The sequence below is a fragment of the Anoplolepis gracilipes genome, chromosome 1 (assembly GCF_047496725.1).
Source record: "Anoplolepis gracilipes chromosome 1, ASM4749672v1, whole genome shotgun sequence".
NCBI lineage: Eukaryota > Metazoa > Arthropoda > Insecta > Hymenoptera > Formicidae > Anoplolepis > Anoplolepis gracilipes.
In genome coordinates, this window is record NC_132970.1 from 21,280,415 (window position 1) to 21,302,026 (window position 21,612).

At 28.2% G+C, this 21,612-nt stretch overlaps 1 protein-coding gene across 6 annotated transcripts in view; it reads left to right on the forward strand.

The window, feature by feature from the left end:
• Positions 1-835: 835 nt before the first annotated feature.
• The window catches only part of Hrb27c (Heterogeneous nuclear ribonucleoprotein at 27C), a 64,090-nt gene continuing 43,313 nt past the window's right edge, over positions 836-21,612 (forward strand). Inside the window, exons 1-7 of one of the 6 annotated variants that reach the window (XM_072897125.1) lie at positions 836-1,035; positions 2,579-2,786; positions 2,978-3,164; positions 5,890-5,972; positions 6,629-7,019; positions 10,306-10,506; positions 13,568-13,723. In XM_072897125.1, the coding sequence (XP_072753226.1) occupies positions 998-1,035; positions 2,579-2,786; positions 2,978-3,164; positions 5,890-5,972; positions 6,629-7,019; positions 10,306-10,506; positions 13,568-13,723 (1,264 nt within the window). In that variant the 5' untranslated portion in view covers positions 836-997. Of the gene's footprint in view, positions 1,036-2,578; positions 2,787-2,977; positions 3,165-5,889; positions 5,973-6,628; positions 7,020-10,305; positions 10,507-13,567; positions 14,414-21,612 lie in introns of those variants that run through there. The other 5 variants (XM_072897136.1, XM_072897144.1, XM_072897145.1 and 2 more) reach the window with 5 other exon arrangements.

A 21,612-nucleotide genomic window follows, 5' to 3' on the forward strand; every position in this document is an offset into this window, starting at 1 on the left:
AGGTTAAAACCTTCTTTGAATACTATTTCATATGTGAAATAATTTTAATGTAAATAGATCAGTTTAGACTATACTGAGATAAATATACTGCACGAGGTGAAATCAGTTGGCGACATCGGTCTCGTGAGACAAGTCTGAAGGTGCACATTTAAATTTCCCTCCATTACAGTCTTACCACTTTAGGTTAAAAAAAAGACATCATTGCCAGATGTTAGGTCACCTCTTGTATTTTCGAGAATCATATTATCGGTAGTTAATTTTCATCGATATCGATAGTCTTTATCGTGGTTACCTTAGAAATTTACATAAAAAGTATTTAGCTGTTAGAAAGTTCTTTCCAGGAACTCTGTGACGCAGCATACCCGGCGCATAGTGTGTGACGACAGATCGTTGAACTCCAAATAACTGACGTGTTCAGGTAACCTTTTAAAACATGTGCTTTCGATGCGTAGACATCAGATGGTTTTGAAATTATAAATTATTATTCGCCAGTGTGCAATGAATATATAGTCTAAATGTCAGATAAAATGTCCGCGTGTAACGAATGAACGTTGTTCCACGCAGTGTCGTACGTGGTAAGGGAGATACAATTCTCTGCGATTTGTGCTTACATCAGCAAGGTAAAAGATAACCCTTTTTCGATTTTTATGCACATTTATTTGTTGATTTATGCAAAGTTACATTTTCTTTTCGCGACGGGATGCAATATTATGCTGTGCGAGAATTAAATTCGATTTGCAAAATTATATGTATATAACATAGAATTTTTTTTTTTACAAAACAGCCATCGATTGAGACGCTCCTGAGTGATTGGTTGCTGATTTGATTAGCGGCGCATCGACGGCGGAAGTGACGCGCGTCGCTTCGTTACGTTTACATTCTGTTCTCGACGTCGCGTTGTACGGAGCCATTACCCTCGTCCGCGCTAAAGCATCGTGCCATATTCCCACTCGCGCCCTAAAATAGACAGCATTCTCGTAGTTTTAAGTGAAATATTATGAGAGTGAAGACCGAAATGGACGACGACGAAAAGGGGTAAGTACCTATGTTATATCGTGATCCTATTATATTGTGGTCGTTTATCGGAAAAACTGCGATGTGTCGTGTTCGCGGGGCCATCATTTTTGTGCGGGAGCTCCATTTTCGCGTCATCGTGATATCGCTCGATGATTTTTTTCCGCACGTTCTTTCTTATTTTCGTTCTCCTGTTCGCGTCTTCTACTCGTCGCTAGCTGTAATACCCTCGTCGTTATTGAAAGCTAAGACATATCTCGTCGAGAGATGCGCTGGTCTTTTTCTTTCTTTTTTTTTTTTTTTTTTTTTTTTTTTTATGGTAATGATGATGCGTGACTCCACTTTGTGAGATTCGCCGGTTAAAGTCGACTCGGCGTATTCGCCTCGACCGATTTTGCTTCGTTCAATCTTCGCTCGATCCTCCAAAATATTGTGTGAAAATCTAGATTCCCCTCCCTTTCACCTGCCCTATCGTATAAGCACATTCTTTTATGGCAGCACCGCGAAAGCGGTCTCACTCGCGTTCGTAGCCTATTCGATTCTCTATTTTTATGCTCTAATTCCCGATAGAGACTGGATAGTTTGCTTTGTTACTCGTCTCTGGAAGATTTATGTGCCTTTATAATTAAATAAAGTAATACATATGTAAATAAAGTAATAAGCAGATGTCTATTGAAGTAAATTGAGTTGCTTTGAGTTTGATTGAATTTTTTAAATAGTAGGCAGAGAAAAAAAATGCAAGTATTATTTGATTTTAATATTTATACGCATTGTTGATGCTTTCACTATGCTTTATATAAGTAACATATACTTTTATTATTTTCTTTTTTTTTAGAAAAATACTTTTCTTAAGAATTAAATACTTAAAACTAGAAAATTCTTTAAAATAATTTATTTTATTATATATACATTTTAAAATTTTTATTATGGTATTATGGTATTCATATCTGTGTATATGTATATGTATATATATATATATATATATATATATATATATATATTATATTATATTATATTATTTCTATGATTAAATTATATTTTTTTTAAGTTGGTCACATGTATATATATATTTATATAATAGATTTATTTATTATTGTAAAATATATATATATAAATTATTATGATGAGTAGCTATAATATATAATTGTTGTATTAATGTGTTTGTTATACTACAAAATTTTTTATTAGAATGTTAAATTGACTTAGCACGAGTTTGAGGAAATGTAAAAATAAAAGCCATATATTTTTTCTACAATTAAATATTTTTAAAGAAGCTTAAATTAAAAATTAAATTAAAAATTTTATTTTTTTATTTCTAAAAATATTTCTTTTTATTGAAAGTATGAAAAAAGATAAACATACTGAAAAATATGATTCAAATGTGATAAATGTGATAAAATATTTTTGCTTCAATATAAGCATTTAAGTGAATTTATAAGATTTATAATGATATATCGCTCACAGATGTTATATGTTATTTATTATTGCTAGTGTGTTTTATGTTTTTTTAAATTATGTAATGCATATGTTAACCATATTAAAGAAATATTGTTTCTTGTTTTAGTAAATTGTTCGTTGGAGGGTTGTCATGGGAAACAACCCAAGAGAATCTCCAACGTTATTTCGGCCGTTATGGCGAAGTTATAGATTGCGTCGTTATGAAAAACAGCGAATCTGGACGCAGTCGGGGTTTTGGATTTGTAACATTTAGCGACCCTGCTAATGTTTCTCTGGTTCTCCAAAATGGTCCTCATCAACTTGATGGACGTACGGTATGTATTTAAATTTCTTTTTTATGAAATACATATGTATTTTTTTCTGTAAACTAGATTTGCAAAATAAATTACTTATATAGCACATTTAATAAAATTGTAATGACATGATTAAAACGGACTTATATGATTTTATATGTACATAAGAGAATTAGATAAAACATGTTTTGTTGATGTTTTTCATATTATAGATTGATCCAAAACCATGTAATCCACGCACTCTTCAGAAACCAAAACGCAGTGGTGGTTTTCCGAAAGTTTTTCTTGGTGGATTGCCAAGTAATGTTACGGAGACTGACTTAAGGTCCTACTTTACACGGTTTGGCAAAGTTATGGAAGTGGTTATAATGTATGATCAGGAAAAGAAGAAATCTAGGGGTGAGTGTAAATTAATTTTTTATCAGAATATATTAATTGATATGTTTGATAGTTTTCATGTCCTTATTTAAATAATATTTCTGTCAATATTACATATATTTGATTCTTTCTCTCTTTCTTTTTTTTTTTGGAGTAGAAGAATAAAATGTATGTGCTTTAAATTTAAGTTTTAAATTATGTTTTTTTTTTTTTCAATATTGTGTATTATTTAAGAATAAACTATGAAAACTATTGAACAATATATCAAAACAGCTTTAAAATAAGTTTCTTTTCATAGTTTTTATCTATGATATTATCAAAATTATAGTCAGAATTCTTGAATTTTTCATTTTATAGAAGAAATAATATATAAGAGATTTTCCATATTTATTTCATACATTCTAAATCTATATTATATATGTGTAATAAAAAAATATTAGGTATACATATGTGTAATATAATTTAAAATAATTTTATTTTGCACATGTACAGAATAAATATGAATATGAAAGGAAATTAAATATTTTTTTTTATTAATTAAAGATAGTTTTATGAAAGTACAAGTTTTTTTAATCAATAATTCTGACTTTACTGCAGTACCATATCTATTATTATGATATAATAAAAAGTGATATTAAGATCTCTCAATAAGAATTAACAATTTTTAATGATTTAAGCAGTTTATTCTCTAATTTTATAAGATTAAATAATAAAATTTAAAATTATCTAATATTGCGCAATTATGATATCCAGCTTTAATTTTTCTTTTGTAATATATCTTATTCTTTTGCGAGGATTATGTTACACATTGCAGTACTTTACATTAAATTAAATAAAACAGTTTATGTATAGTGCGTTTTGGCTAAGTTTTATTACATATAAGGCTCTATCAAATTACACTATTGTTAGTTACGCATAGCTTAAGTCTGCTATGTAATTAGTAAGCAATCCCATTTTTTAGATATGCATTTGTGATTCTACTTTGGAAACTTATTAATGTAATTATATTTTCATTTATAATTATTTATAGAGTTGTGTGTAATATTATTTATATTAAATTTATAAAATATAACCTAAAAATAAAAATAATATATTGATAATAAACATAACATAATAAAAATAATGTATTATAATATATAATATATAATTATAATATATAATTATAATATATAATATTATAATATAATAATATAAATAACGTAATAATATACTGTATTTTAAAATAAAACTAAATAATTATATTTATAGCTGAAAACTATTGGCTAAGCATCACTATTATATTTACAAATAAGGTTGTGACTACTCCTTTGTTAGATTAGATACAAACATTAATTATTTTTAAATATTTTCCAACTACATAATAGCTGTGTTTATGGTGGTTGCATTCAAGAAGTTGAAATTTTGACTTTGTGTGTGTTTGCTTATCTATTGAAATAAAATACTTTATTCTTGCTAAGCTTCTTAAAGTCAGCCATCATTAAGATTGTAGAAAATATAAGCTATTAAAATTTTATAATCTTATAAAGAAGTGACAACAAATGCATTCATTGTTTGATTATTATATATATATATATATATATATATATATATATATATATATATATATATGTATATTTTATTTGCTTCATAATGCACATTATATAATATTATGACATATTATATTCTACATAAATGTCGTTCTTGACAGTGAATGCATTAAAAACGATTATTATAGTATCAGAATTTTAATACACATAAGCATCGGTTATAAATCTAATGCACACAAAATAATTGTATTTAAGCTTAAATCTTTTTTTTTTTTTTTTTTTTATCAAAATTATCATTATTTGCGGCTATTTATCAAAATTTTCGAATAATGTAATTTCATCTATTTAAGATATATTATAACGATTATAGATTAAGAATTAAAGATTATAGATTAAGAATTACAATTATCTCAGTTGCGTAATTATTCATACTAATTAACAAAGATTAGAAAAAATAAAGAATTAATTTTTATTTTATAATAAAAAATAGAGACGAATACAAATTTTGAACTAGATTATGAATACATCACAAAATATGTTATTATGGATTTTCATAATCTGTAAAATAATATATAACTTTTCGCATTGTTTTAAATGTTTGTATCATTCAAGAAGTCTAATTGAATTTATTAATAATAAAAAAAGTCACAACATTATTTTGATCTTATTGTGAAATATAATTTTGTTGAGAGGCGAGACAACAGGCTCAGCCAATAGTCGTACAGCACTAAAATTTTTCTTTCTTAATCTCTTGTCTGTTTTTAATAGTTAATCTTTTTTCTTTTGTAGAAATACATGCATTAAATATATAAATTAATATATATTATTAATATATACATTAATATATATTTCTAGCATTCTAAATTTTATAAATTAATAAAATTTTAAAATAAATATTTGAGAACAAAATTTTGATTTGTACTGTAGTGTACTGTACTGTACTGTACTGTATTGATATATAATACAATAGACAATCATACACTCAATGAATTGTAAAAAGATTTATATTGCGCAATATAAAAAGCGATTATTTTATTAATTTTATAATATAAATAATAAAATTAATTATCTAATAAGTATTATAAGACTGAACACAATATAAATATCTGTTTGGGTTTGTGATTGCATATATTTTACACATATTGTATTGTAAAAATTGCTTTCTCGCATTGTTCTGGCGAGCATTTTTTTGATTATACTTTCTCACGTTTGGACGACAGGATTCGGCTTTCTCAGCTTTGAGGATGAAGAAGCAGTGGACAGATGCGTTGCGGAGCATTTTGTCAACCTAAATGGAAAACAGGTATAACACATACACCATCGTCATGTAACTATGATGCTGCATAAGATCATGTATTATTATCATGACATATGATCTTGTGTGGCAAATAGAAAATGGGTACATATATATGTACATTGTTAATATGTATTGTTCCCTTGCAATTAGAAATATTACATAGGAATTTTAGTCACATAAATTATTTATTCAATAATTATTAAGATTAATTCAAGTATTAGCATATATATAAACTCTATATATTGAATTGATAGGGAGATACTACTTTTGTAATTTGAATAGTATTAAGTGTGAACTGCTCTTAATATGTTACTATATAAGTATATTATTATTAAAACATGTTAGTTTATGATATAAGTATACCATTTAATTAATGACTTTCTATTTTATAATTAGAATTAAATCTTATTTTTATTTAAGAAAGCGAATATTATATGAGCATTATAATGTGCAGAATATTATATTTATTAATATAAAGTAATTTATTAATCTAAAACATATACAATTAATAAAGATGTTTGTAAATGGTATAATGCGCGTATACATATATTACTAAACTTTATTTCAAAATTTTAGTTTTAATACAAATTTAGAATTTTTCTCATCATTTTTAATAAAAAAATAATTTAACAATACATTTGCATGATATCTGTGTTTTTCAGGTTGAAATTAAACGTGCAGAACCACGAGACTCTTCCAGCAAGATGAATGATAGTCATCAGGGTCAGTGGGGTCCACCTCAACAAGGTGGCCCGCCGATGGGAATGGCCGGGAATATGGGGCCTATGGGTGGCCCGAATGGGCAAATGGGAGGACCTATGATGGGAGGACCGATGGGTCCGCCTGGGAATATGATGCAACAATATCAGGGTTGGGGCACTAGTCCCCAAACCGGTGGATATGCCGGATATAGTACCCAGTACAATGCTCAAGGCTGGGGTGCACCACCGGGACCACCTCAACAACAACAAATCCCACCGCCGCCGCCGCATCAGTGGGGTAGCAGCTATAATGTTCAGCCTGCTGCAGCTACCCAAGGCTATGGAAGTTACGGTAATTTCCGAAATAATTACTAAACTGTTAATCACTTAAGATTGATCAAGATCTTTCTTAATTTGATTGATCGTATGAGATCATTGAAAAGTAATTTAATATTCTAAAATAATTCAATATTTTTCTGATAATAATAATAATACAAGGTTCAGCAAAGAAACCAGACCTTTTTAAAATAACTATAATATGGCCGACAGTAGTCAGAGGATCACGTGCTCGATGGCGTTGAACAGTACATACGACGCCATTTTGGAACACCATAAAATAACAGTTTTTATTTGATGTGGGTAGTTTATTGATGAATGCTTTTCTTTTAGAGTAAAGGAAATAATCGCAAACAATCCTCCAATAGAAGGAAATAATAATCCTCTCAAATAATCTTTTTTAAAAAAAGGACTGATAGATCTTTATTTTCAACATTTTATGAAGATCCTTATTTTCAACATTTATCCCCCATATATATAATAATGCTTCTTATTACACTTTTTCTACACTGTTTTTGCTTTTTTAATCAATTGCTTTTTAAACATTTTTCTTTTTAAACATATGCCTAAAGTGCTTATTAAGCACTATTAATATGTGAAGACATGGGCGGATTCGATACTGAGATCCTGCACACGACAAGTTTGACATTCTACCATGGAGCCATCTTGCTCCTCCAAGAAAATAATCAAAAACAGAAAAGTTAGGCACCCGATCAAGCAGACCATGGCAAATAGCGTTAAGAAATGACATGACTGGAAAAACATTTCTTTAATAACTTTTATTGAAGCTCTTGTTGTATGAGCAGTCGCTATGTTCGAATAATTGAGCCATTAAAAAAAATGTTTTGATTACAAAAAGTATGATATTGTGCGTTCTATTGCTCCAAAGTGACGTTGTGTGTGCTGTTCAACGCAATCGAGCACGTGATCCTCCGATCACTGTCAATTAAACTACAGTCGTTTTAAAAACGTCAAAAGAGTTTTTCTGCTGGATCCTATATTAATAATATTTGTTGGCCGAGGTACAAAATTTGATAATATACATATTTACAAAGAAAGTTTGTTTCTCTCTATTCTCTCTATATTCTTTCAATCCTGTTGACGTAAAAATATTAACATTGATATTTAATTAGCAAAAAATAACCAAAGAGATTTTTATAAAATTAAAATTATTGATCATGTTTAATATACAATAATTTTTTATTTGTATCAATTAACAAATCAAAATCGAAAGGTCTTCGAACTCTTTATATATTAAACTTATAAAATTTTTAACATTTTATGAAAAAAAAATAAAAATTATAAATATTATCTTATGATACAAAAAATCATATTAAGAAATATTAGAAGATATTAAGAGAAATTAGCATTATTATGAAATATTGGAAAAATTATCGCTGTATCTTATCATTTATACAGGGTACATGAGACAGTGAACGAGGTTGATATCAACTTTGCGTTCGAAAAATACAATGACGATATATATATATATATATATATATATATGTAATTATAAAGCGCTGTTGGAAAATTTTAAACTTAATTCGATTCTTTCAAAATTATTGATCTCAAGTATCAACTTCGTTTATATCATGCTCAGGAATAGTAGTGATAAGGTCTTAGCTAAATATAACTTTAATCCTGCTCCACTCCTTTCCACCTCCATCCTGCTTGGAGAGGTTAGAAGAAGAAAGAAAAAGATAAGAACATGAGAAATCTACAAATCGCATATATAACATGATCAATTTGCACAATGCCCCCTGGAGGTTAATTTCGAATGAAAATACAATAGGTCAATTTTAACACAAAAAAAAGTTAATTATGTCAGTCCAGACTTATATGCGTTTTACTTAATATTATTACATAACAAGTATAGATTGTAACTATTTAATTTAAAACAGCAAGTTATATACATATAATGTTTCAAAACCCTTGGATGTTTTTTTGATAAACTCTCTGATCAATGTGGAGTAGATTTTTCTTTAGTGAAAATATCGAACAATGTAATTATTTTTTGCAAACTTTCAATTTTTTTTATTATCTTATTACATATATATTTTTATAAATCTCAAGTTAAAATTTTATTAAAATCAACTATTATATAATATTACATATTATATAATTTTATTTTTAATATAATTATATATATTCTATTAACAAGTTTTATTTGAAATTAATTCTAGAATATAATTTTATTAATTACAAATTTTTCTTTTATAAATATAGTTTGTTTCTTTCAATCACTTCCAATTATAATTTTAATTTGAAAACTATTGATATCTTGACATTTAATAAACAACTTGTTACTAAATTGGTCAGAGAATCTGCTATTAAAAAATACCTGATGTGTTGAAAAACTCTGTATGTATATACACATATATACATACATACATATATAAACACACACACACACACACACACACATATATATATATATATATATCTATATATATATATTAAAACTCTTTGAGATTTGATAAAATATAATATTATGTTTTTAATTACATATATATGCATTTATAATAACTAAAAAATATGTATGTAATTATAATTATTATACATCCTTCATTAAGTACCTTAAATATTTGAATAAAATTTTATCATTTAGTTTGGATTGACATAACTACATATTTCATATACATATTCGAAATATTGGACCTCATAATCTTATCTATGTTTATGCTTGATTCTCTTCAAGTTTAATCCTTTTTCTTTGTATTGAAGTTTACTATCCCAGATTTTTATTCTGCTTTTCTCACTAAAATGGTACTTACAGTTTTCACTCTACTTATCTATAACATTATAAATTATCTCAAAGCACACAAATTGCTGTGTTAAAATGATATGCTTAGATAGCGAATGCTAACATTGGGTATGATAACATGTTGCTTATATTTTATAATAAATAATTTTATAAAAATAAAATATTATACCCATGTATAAAATAAAGAAGCTACACAGACACACTCACACATATATATGCTGTTATAATTGATATTATAATTGAACACAGCAGCATTTTTTGCAAAAGCAACTTTTATATACAATTATCGTCTATCTATCGCTTTCTTCTTCTTCTTCTTCTTTTTTTATACAATATTAAGAGAACCAAGCATGAACGTTGAAATCGTGCAAGAGACATTCTTATGCAACGTTAAAAAAATAGAGACACATTTTAAGACACTTTTAACAGTTAGAAATAAAGATAATAATAATATAAATAAAAAGAGCGCTATAAGAAAAGTGATTTGAGGTATGACATGCGGTCGGTGACACGTATTTTGTGTGGTTGATGATCGCAGGTGGGCCGGCGGCGGCCGCTTCAGGGGGCTACGGGCCCACGGCGGGTACTGGCGGGGCTGCGGGGGGCGGGCCCGGGGGCTCCTGGAGCTCCTGGAACATGCCACAGAATGGGCCCCCTCCTGGGACCCAGCCCCCACCCCAGCCCCCTCAGCCCAACTCCTCGCAGCCCAACTCCAACTCGAACCCCTCTGGCCCGCAGGGTGAGTCTTCAAGCTCAGTCAAACAAACTCTCCTCTTTCCACCCTCTGGCATCGCAAAATAGTTCCAGTTTGACCTAATTTTGAACCTAGCTAAAGCAATGTAATCTTTTTTGTTTTTTTTTTTTTTTTTTTTTTTTTTTACATCAACCTAATTTTATATGTCTAGTGCCTTCGGAAAAATTAATGCGCTTCCAATGGCAGTTAGTTTATCATTATTTGCTTGTTCCTGATGTAATAGTTCTTCAAATGTCGCAGCTGAATTTTGCTAACTGTGTGAACGATTTTCATAAATATTATAATATTAATAAATTTAACAATTGTAATTTGAATTAATTTAATAATATTTTTAATATGGAAGAATCAAATGAATTGATTTGATAACATTACATTTATTAATATTTTTGCATAAAAGATCTTGCGAACGATGACTTTTGATAATGTAACTACATTAAAAGAAAGGTTGAAAAATATATATTAATTCTGTGCATAAATTACATTTCATGTATAATAACTTTATGATATTGTGACAAAAATGACGTTAGTATATTGTGCTTAATTGATTTCTTTATAAATATTCAAAAAATTAGATACATTTGACCTATAATGTGATATCTGTTACTGTGAAGATTGAAAAGGAAGTAGAATAAGATACTTGTATTATTGTATTACACATTTATAATATGAAATAATATATAGGGCTATAAGTCACCGTATCTTACGTGAGACGTAATTTGATATTCTGGGAGATATCAAAGTGGAAAACGGTGCATAGATATTAGCTTCTGCTCGAAGTTGAATTGTAGGAATAATGGGATACGTTCGTTGCATATTTTTCAATCCTTAAAATCGAAAGCAACGCTTATTATATATGCTTGACGCACTGCCGCTTGCCGCTATTATCTCCGTATCTGCTTTATTATCTCATGTTTTAATTCATTGGACGATATTATATATTATCCTTCGAGCATGAGACGATAATTTTTCTGAGCTGTAACGATAAATTAAGATTATCTTTTTTTTTTTTTTTAATCCAAGAATCCTTTATATCCCGATACTCCATCTTTGCAAAATTTTTTATTGTTATTATTTTTTTACGCTTAATTTTTTACATGTAGATAATCGAAAAGCATGTACCCTGCTAGTACATATTTATTGGATATATATTTATATAATTACATTTATAATTGAAGTATTAGCATTCTGTATTAGATACAACAGATTTAGAATAGAATTTTCAAAATCCGAAGAGACGAAAGAATTCCAAAATCCGAGCATGTTATAAAACATAATAATCATTATATTTTATAAATATTAAAAATATATTAAAATTATAAAAAGAATTAATATTTTATGATTATTTGCCATGTAGGATAGTATTCACATGTTCTCCGACCTTTTATTTTCTTTACCGTTGTCCTACCTAATTAATGACGAATTAATGTCTTCTCCATTATGGAATAACAAATATGATCCATTGTTAAAAATATTAATCACGACGACTTAATTGCGTCAAGCGATAAAAATGAATTTTATTAATTATATTAATTAAAGAAAATAAAGGTTATAACCGACATCAATTCGTCTTTGAGATCCTGAATATCAGTATACTGTTAATATCTTCGCTTGTGTGTAATACATGTTTGTCTCACCTTAGTGCTTTTTATTGTTAACACACAATATGTGTGTGTCATTATATCATATATAAAACATATATGAACTGAAACTTTAATCTAAATTTATTGTTGTGGAAAAATGAGTTACTTTGTGTATTTGTGAATGTTTTTTTTACTTGTTATTTACTTGTTATTTAAGATAATTTTTTTTACAATCACTGAAAATGAAAATTGTATGAATAAATGTATAATAGTTCGAGAAACTTAGATGTTAAAAATATTAAAATAGTTTGTCTGCACCATTTACTATTATATTAGATGATTTTATTATCTGATATAAAATGCATGTGATTATGTCTGAAGCATACATTGCTTATTGATTGGTTTAAAAATTGTAAACTTTAGTAAAATTTATATATTTTACCAATTGTGTATTTGAAAAATCTTTGATATTGTGTTATAATTATACTTTATCATTATCATTATAATTCCAAATTTCTATATAAAAATCAATATTTGGAGGAAATGAGATTAATTAGTCAAATATGTATAAACCAATATATGAATATCGATTTTATTATTTTGATATTAAGAATAGCAAAGTTAAATGTTGTATATATATGTTTATAAAATTTTCATATACTGGGTGAGATACTCTTTTTACACACAAAGTAACAAAATTCACAAAATAAAATTTTACTGTTTTCGATATTTACAAGGATATGTTGATATAAGTAGTGTTCATATTGTTTAAGGCTGAATTCACATCTTGGCAGAAAAGCAGAAGCCAATCAGAATTTGTATTGGAAATAAGGAAAAGTTTTTCGTTGTATTGCTTATTTCCAATACGAGTTCTGATTGACTTCTGTTTTTCTGCTTTTTGCTTTTCCGTCAAGGTGTGAATTCAGGCTAATAATAATTTTATTATTTTTTTATTATTATTAAATTTTCTAAAAATTGCATTTAATTATAAAGACGGACATCTTTAAATAGATGATTGCTATTGTATTGTTTCAAACAAAAAAATATCAAGAATATTGATATAATTGAATAGTAAAGATATTTTGTTATTTCTGTATCTTTTAATTGTAATATTGATAGATATAGGAAAATAAGGTAAATATTACACATAGAAAACAAAAAGATATATATATATATATATATTTATTTTTATTTTTTTTTAAATTTTATATTAACTATTCTTTTTAATATTAGATTCTTTGATTTTTCAAGATAATAATTTTTAAATAATAGTACAAAAAAGAATATGTATTGTAAATTACAGATTGGAAATAATTAACTGCAGTATTTTCTTAAGCACAATTACGTTTTAATTTACCTTATTTTTTTTATATCTTTTTTTTAGTCGTTAAGAAATTAGTCCTCTCTTTTTTTAAGCTTTTGATTAGATGAATGTGATGATTTAATGTTACGAACGAATGTTCCAGGTGACATGTACTCACGGCAGAACACCGGGTCAGGTGCGCCTGGATCCAGCAGCAGTTCGGCTAAGACTCCAGATTACACTGGGTACTCCGCGTATAGTAATTACGCGGACACCACTTATCCTCAACGTTCGTATCAAGGAGGAGAAAGCAACCAAGGTGGGTATGCCGCCAGCGCTCCTAAACCCGGTCAGCAAGGCTTTGATTTTAAAGAGTGGCCCACCTCATGACCATTTTAATTGACTTATGGTGGAGAAATGCGCTGAATGGCTTGGCCTTGCTCGTGGGTTATTTCTTACTTCATATTCAAGAAAACCGCAAATGTATTTGATCGTGAAATCTGCGCTATGATGTGAGACATTCTTTGTCGTTTTACGTCACTTATCTACTTACTATATATGCGTTAGGAATGTCATTATTTAGAAAAAGTATCTTGTTTAAGGAATTATGCGCTACATAACATATTTTTGTAGAAACTGTAAATTAGAATTACGATTAGAATGGTAAAGTTCTTGCTGAAAAAGTTGCTAAAATTCGCAGGCGTAATTGACGATAGAATACCTAAAGAATGTCTCTTGTTCAAGCCAGTATGTCGTTCGCGAGCGGTCGTATTTATAAATATCTTTTTTGAAAATATCAAACTGCAAACTTGGAAAACGGAAGCGTCAAGGAATAGAAGGGATGTTTAGGAGTTCTCTTTCCAGATATTGATTTTTTTTATTGATCGCTCGCGAGAACGGCCCATGATCTTATCGAATAAAAAAAAAAGAAATTCTCTTAAAGTTACATTAAATAAAGTAGAACGAGCACCTCGACAGAATTAGAATAGACACCCATGATGCAAGCGAAGTTTGTATGACACTAGGATAGAAGGAAGAAAGCGCGATATAGAAGTATATTGTAATAATACGTCTAATATCAGCAAACTCTCTATAGAAGAGAAAAATAAGTGAATAAAATAAAAAAAAAGCGAGCGTAAAGAGTCAGGAATGCTAATCATTTAATCGATATAATGGCATTTATTATGGAGGTGAATAAGATCTAAGTTGGAGACTATTTCTTCTCAGGACAGGCATAAATTTCGATGCTTGTTCACCTCCTGATCGTTAGCAAGCACTTCGGTAACACAAACGATAAGAATAAACGAAAGAAATATTTAAACTATAGTCTCTGATGGAAAGTCAGCGCGATGACTTGCACATTCGAGACACTCGTCCCTCCACGATCTTGTATTTATTAAAAAATAGTTGTTATATCGGATATATAATTGAAGAAAAAAAAATAATAACGAGAATAATTAATCAGATAATTAAGTAAGATGATCACAGGCTGACCTACGACTGTAGAAAATAGTGTAAAATATCTAGATCATTTTAATATGGTGTTTGTATAATCTATATAAATCTTGACATTCTCTCAGCAGGATGCGGTTTTTGCGGGCGTCCTTTTTTACTTTTATGTCATATCACTAGTAGTATCTTAAAAATACGTATTTCTTTCTCAGTTCCTTTTTTTCTACTCTTTCTTGTTTATGACTAATTCCTTAAATTAGTTTAGCGACTGCTTTCCTACTCTTCCAAATAATTTGGAAATAATATCAATGTGCGAAAGGGAAGGGATAATAAGAAAAAAAAAAAAACAAACAATCACAAATATTTTTACAAATTGTATTATAAGAACTTAGTGTGGTCGTCGGACTGGCTTCTGTTCGGCCATACCATAAAGCACGTAAAAACTGGTTTATATTTTACCTCCGATTTATAATAGCTATTATTAGGCACGTTTAAGGCTACGATTATTATTGTTACTATTATATATAATTAATTATATATTATTACTACTATATATACAAATATTATTATACTCTTATCACTATTGCTATTGCTACTATTACAAGTACTACAACTGCACTATTACTATTACACTATTATTATTGTCGACGATAATTACGAAATATTGTACGATGATGTGCTTATAAGTGTTTAAATTTTAGATGATTAGAACAAGATCATTGATGGATAAGGTGGAGGGAGGGGTATATTGTAATCGTGTGGCTATATCTCGGTAGGGGACATTGACCTGAAAAGTTTACCTGATTAAATATATGACTTAATTATATTTACTCTGTAGGATTTACCATAGATCTAAACGAGGAATATTTCGGAAGAGTGCTCTCGAAATGCTCATGTTTAATTACCGAACGGGTCGCGTTGTGTCTTATTTTGTCGATGATGGCGAGTATTACGCTAATATATTATTAATATATAATTCACCAAGTAACTAGACTTTTTATTAAATAATTACAAAGACCCTTTATTACATATAAAACTATATAATTAATAGATTACAGTTACAGAGAATCGCAATTTCGTTAAGTATCGCAAATCTGATCTCATATAATGTAATTTATCATTGTCCATGTGCTTTTTCTTGTTCATCAATATAAATACAACAATGTAAGATTTTATTATTAAGCGCAAGACGATCGACTGTTATTTTTCTTTTTCTTTTTCGTATCTTTTATTGTACGTCTCCCATTCATACGTCACATTTTACTTTATTTGGTATATATAATATATATATATATATATATATATATATATATATATATATATATATATATATATATATATTCTGACAATAGTATTGAATATTATACATTCAAAGCTGTAGTATAAGCTAATTTTGTTTATTATGATATTTTTTATATTATCGGTATATCAATTGATATATCGAGTTCAAATATAAAGTCAATTTGCATTTGATTAGAAATCATGTATAATGTAACTTGTTTTTCATCTGCGAAAAATATATCGCGGAGGGAAAACCAGTGTTGTAAATCGGATGATGAGAAAAGACGAGCGAAACGTTAACAAACGCGACTCGTGTAAACTTCTGGGATCAACGCAATAACACATTTAATTAAACACATAATAAAACTAAAATGCGATTAGAGAGCTCAATCAAACAACCAATTTTACACATTAATTATTATAATAAGACAGAGGAAACACATACAGATAACATATACACTTAAAAAACACTTATTCACACGTACAACACTTCTACGCGGATAAAAAAAATAAATTAATTAACTTTTCGACAGCACGTAAAACTATTTTTTATTTCAAGTCACATAGAAATGCATTACAATTACGACATACTGTCCAAATTTATTCTGATTATATATATATATAAATAGCCGTAGATATAAAAGACATTACTATTATTTTTCGCTCTATTTCTTACAAATTATTTACTTAAATTTTTATTTGATTATACTGTAGAGAGAGAATTCGCAATTTAAAAAAAAGATTATGATTATTCAGAACCAAAAAAACTTTTAAGTAAATTATACATTAATTAATATTAATATATAATATTAATATTAATATATAATATTAATATTAATATATAATATTAATATTAATATATAATATTAATATTAATATATAATATTAATATATAATATTAATATTAATATATAATATTAATATTAATATATAATATTAATATTAATATATAATATTAATATTAATATATAATATTAATATATAATATTACTATTAATATATAATATTAATATTAATATATAATATTATAATATTAATAGTATATTATCGAAACAATAAGAAAATTGATAAAAAAATACATAATTGAAAAATGACGAAACATTTGATTGTCCGAGATAAATAACACGTTTAATCAAACTTGAAAGAGAGCGGCAAAATAATACGACGTGTTTTATGTCTATAACTGTTTTTTGCAACTTATTTCATAAAGTAATACCAATAAATAACGATGCAAATTAAGAAATAGTATATTAATTATATTATTACTACTAATATATGTATTTCTTACTATTATCTCGATTTTTAATGACTGAAGTTAAAGCAGGAAGCGTGTGCTAGTGATTGCAAAACTGAACATCGATCGCTAACGTATAGAACTGAAGTTAAAGTGTGAATTTTAAAGTCTTTAAGTGTACGCGAGGTATTAAAAAAACGCGATTATTACATTTAATTTGTACAGAGCACGTAAATATAATCGATGCGTTTGTTGAGGATTGGTATATAAATGAGCTAATTTATTTATAATATTAACGAGTCTCTCAGACGGATAAAATAAATTTAAATATCTACTAGAGCGCGCAAGGACGGGGAAGGGAAAGAACTATAAAGATTTAATGGTTGCCTTTGGCAGGACTGTGTATATACATACATTTTAGACTATTACGATAATACAGTTTTGAAAAATGCGCAGTGGAATTTAATGGAAGACATATATATAAAAAAAAAAAAAAAAAAAAAAACAAAGGCAAGATGCTTAGAGCGAGGGGAAATTTGCAAATTTTGTTTTAAGTAAAACGTAGTAAAAAAAAAGTTTCGGAAAATAAGAAAGATATTCCAAATATTGCACAAGACGCATTACACTCTCATTAGAAAATTAAATTTAACTCTACTTAGCAATAAAGACAAGACTCTTGTTATTCAATTTATCGTCAAACGCGAATAGCACATCGACTGCGATAGTGGGTACCTCAAGATATTTGATTGTTCGCTTGATCAGAAAGGCATGCACGGTGAAAAAACTCGTATCATGATTATGTTTGGATTTTTTTACGAATCGGAAATTAAGAGAATGCAAAAAAAGTCGTCTTTAAACTAGAAAGGGCAAGATTCTATTCGAATAATATTGACGATTACTCTAATTGTACAACAGATAATATATTTATATTTAACGCAATATTATTAGTATTTTTAAATACGAAGATGACGCATCTAATTAATGTAATAGGTAGCATATATAGAAAAGATATACTTTGATTCTAGCCGTTGTTACTGTATGCCTCATTCGCGGTTACGCGAACTGTACGGCTTGCTCTCAGGGTTGTTGTTGTTCTCTTTCTTTATTATTGTTTTTGTGCGAGTTCTTTTTTTCCTCCTTATCTTATGTTCATCTATTCTTATCGAATCGTATATATTTATTTATTTATTTTTTTTTGTCTTTTAAGCAGGCACTTACACTTTACGTTATTTGCCAAGTATCTCGCCAAGTATCTCGTAAAGAGGTTCAGTATTAAAAAATCTTTTACGCGATGCTTTCCACAGTTTGTTATCTCTGTTTAAATAGACTGAGGCATCTCTCATTTTTTTTTTCTTTTTTTTAACGTTAAATGTATCTGCAAAGAAAATCAACGTATCCGCTGGAGACTGTTATCCTGTATACTAATAATGACTTTGAGAAACAAGGAAAGAATATGTCAAATATTGAAATATTGTCATATTTTCTGTTAAAGTTTTCATTAAAAATTGGAAGCTAGATTATTTTATATGCTCTCTTAGAAAAAGAGTAGATAGATTATAAAATTCATCAAATTGTTTACTTTTTTACGTTTTTGATATGTGTACACGAAAATCAATTATCTATACTAGTTTTTGATACAATTTATTATAACTTATAAGCTGATGTGAGTGCATCGCCGATTTTAAGAAACATATTTATAGTTCTTGTCTTTTACGTTAACATCTCGTTTTGCAAGTCGCGGAAATAAAAAAGTTTACATTTACTTTTCATAAACAAATATGTATGTCTGCCTCTCTGCGTTTTTCATGCATTTCGTGTTGATTCATTTTTTTTACACGTACGATTAATAGCAAAATATAAAAAGGAAATAAATTAATAAATTATGAATATTACAGCCACTAAGTTAAGTCGTTGTTTTTTTTTCTATTAACTTAATTAGGTAATGCGTGGATTGATCTTGTTTATTCTATCACTAAATGCATAGTATGCGGGTTAAGTTTTTGCAAGACACGTTAAGTATTTCGATATTTAAATAAATGTCCTTAAATATATAAATATAATTCCCGGGGACGTCGCGAATTGTCTGTTTTAACGTTAAGCGTATATTTTAGCGTCCCGCACACTAAAGACTGGTCGTATAATTAAATATTACACTTAACTCTTATTATTCGTATCGTAATCTATTATGAAAAAAACACTTTTTATTGATACACATGAGTTTCTCCTGCCGTTTTTAACTATTAGTATATGTCTTACAATTAGTTGGTATCATATAATGATATGTAATCATTGGCTATTGCATTTTTATCAAGCGATTATTGACCTTTGAACATCGCGCAGTTCCTCTTCTTTATTATTTATAGTATTTGTATCACAATCTCGGACACAATCGCACCTTTTGAACAGTGAGACCGACAGACAGGAAGATGAACTTACTACCAGAGAAATTAACCGTGATAATAAAAGTTCTAATTGAGAAAAAAAAATAACATTCTTAGCAACAAGATTATCAAATCTAAAATTTTGTCAAATTATTTCGAGCAATTAATCGGCAAACAATTTGATGTCGCTTTTTTGTAGAGAATAAAAAAAAAAAAAAAAAAAAAAAAAAAAACAAAACTCGACATATGATTCTCCGTCTGAAATTTCGATAGATCAAACTTTTATTAATATCTTTTTTTTTTAGTCACATTTGTAAGATGATATGATCAGATAATAAAGAAGAGGTCGCCGGTATATTGTACTCAGGTAGTGTGATAATCGCCCGTGCGTGTTGGGCGCGGTATAAGGCAGTAAAAATAATGATTTCAAACGGAATTAATATAAGAAATAAATGTGTTACACATACACACACAAGATATTCTAAATTACGTTTATATAGAAGCAGTTAAGGTATTAAATTATAATTACAAAGTGATTTTCTCCTGTGAGTCTGATAGAGCAAGGTAATCATTGTCTTAAACAGATATAGTAATGCGAAAACACAATGTAGGGATTTAAACAAAAGTGAGTTTCATATAAGGAAAATTCTAAAATATATATTTATGTTAAGATTTGCACAGTGAGCGAAAGATATTTCAATGTTACGAAAGAAAGAGGAAAGAGCAAGGAGAAAAGGATGGATTAGTCGATTAGCGGGATAAAACACACATACAGGTACACATCTATCATACATTATTCTTTTATACCCACACACACACACACACACACACATATACACACATACACAAAGAATCCGTAAATACACACAGTACTAAGAAGAAGTGAGTATATCGGGAGAGTGATTAGTGATTTTTGATAAAGACCACGAGTGCATTAGTGAATTGGACAAATTAGCTAGAAGATGAAATAATTAAATAAAGTTCTATAAAAAACATGTAATTATTAATTATTTTGATCATCAAATCTCGAAACATATGATCGAGAGATTAATGATTCTCAGATACTACTAGATCGTTATTTGAGAGCTGCTAAAAAGGAAAATAATATAAAGTTGAATATTTTTAATTTTTTTGAACGCGAAGGGAACATCAACGCTACCGTTTACTTCGCTCGAGAATGACCGAAAGGTTATTTCGATTTTAGTGGAATGGAAAATTCCTACAGTCGTTGAGATGCTTTAAAATAAATATCTCGCACATGGTACGATGAGAGAATCGATCGATCTACTTTTATCATATTTTAGTGTGAAGTAATAAGGTAATAGACGTAAAGTTGGTAATGATTGTAACGATAATAAATGAAATTATTAACTGTAATAACATGACCTGTATACTTGTAAACTTTTAGCATTGTATTGGTAAGGTCGTGTGTCCCCTTACGAGCTATAAACGTGAATAGAATAAAAATAGAGAATAAAAAAAAATGAGAAAAATTTATGGTAGTAAGTTTAGTAGTATCACAACTGTGCCGCATTTGGCTCTATTTGCATATGCGATATGCGATTTTTTGGAAAAGAAATGCGATGGGTATCTTATAACGCCCGTCTCGAATATTAAGGATATACTTGTTAAATGACATCTTTACGCTCGCGCGCTTTCTATCCGTCTTATTCCCAGTGTCTCGAATTTAATGTCTCTTTGTGTTGAGAGAGGATGTTCGACTTTCCGCTTTGACATTGCATCGAAATATTGCTGTTAAATGCGAAAAACTTACAATTAATGTATCTGATTAATAATAAATCAAATTGTTACGAGTAACAATCGATGAATGCAAAACAGTATGTATGCATAAAAAAATAA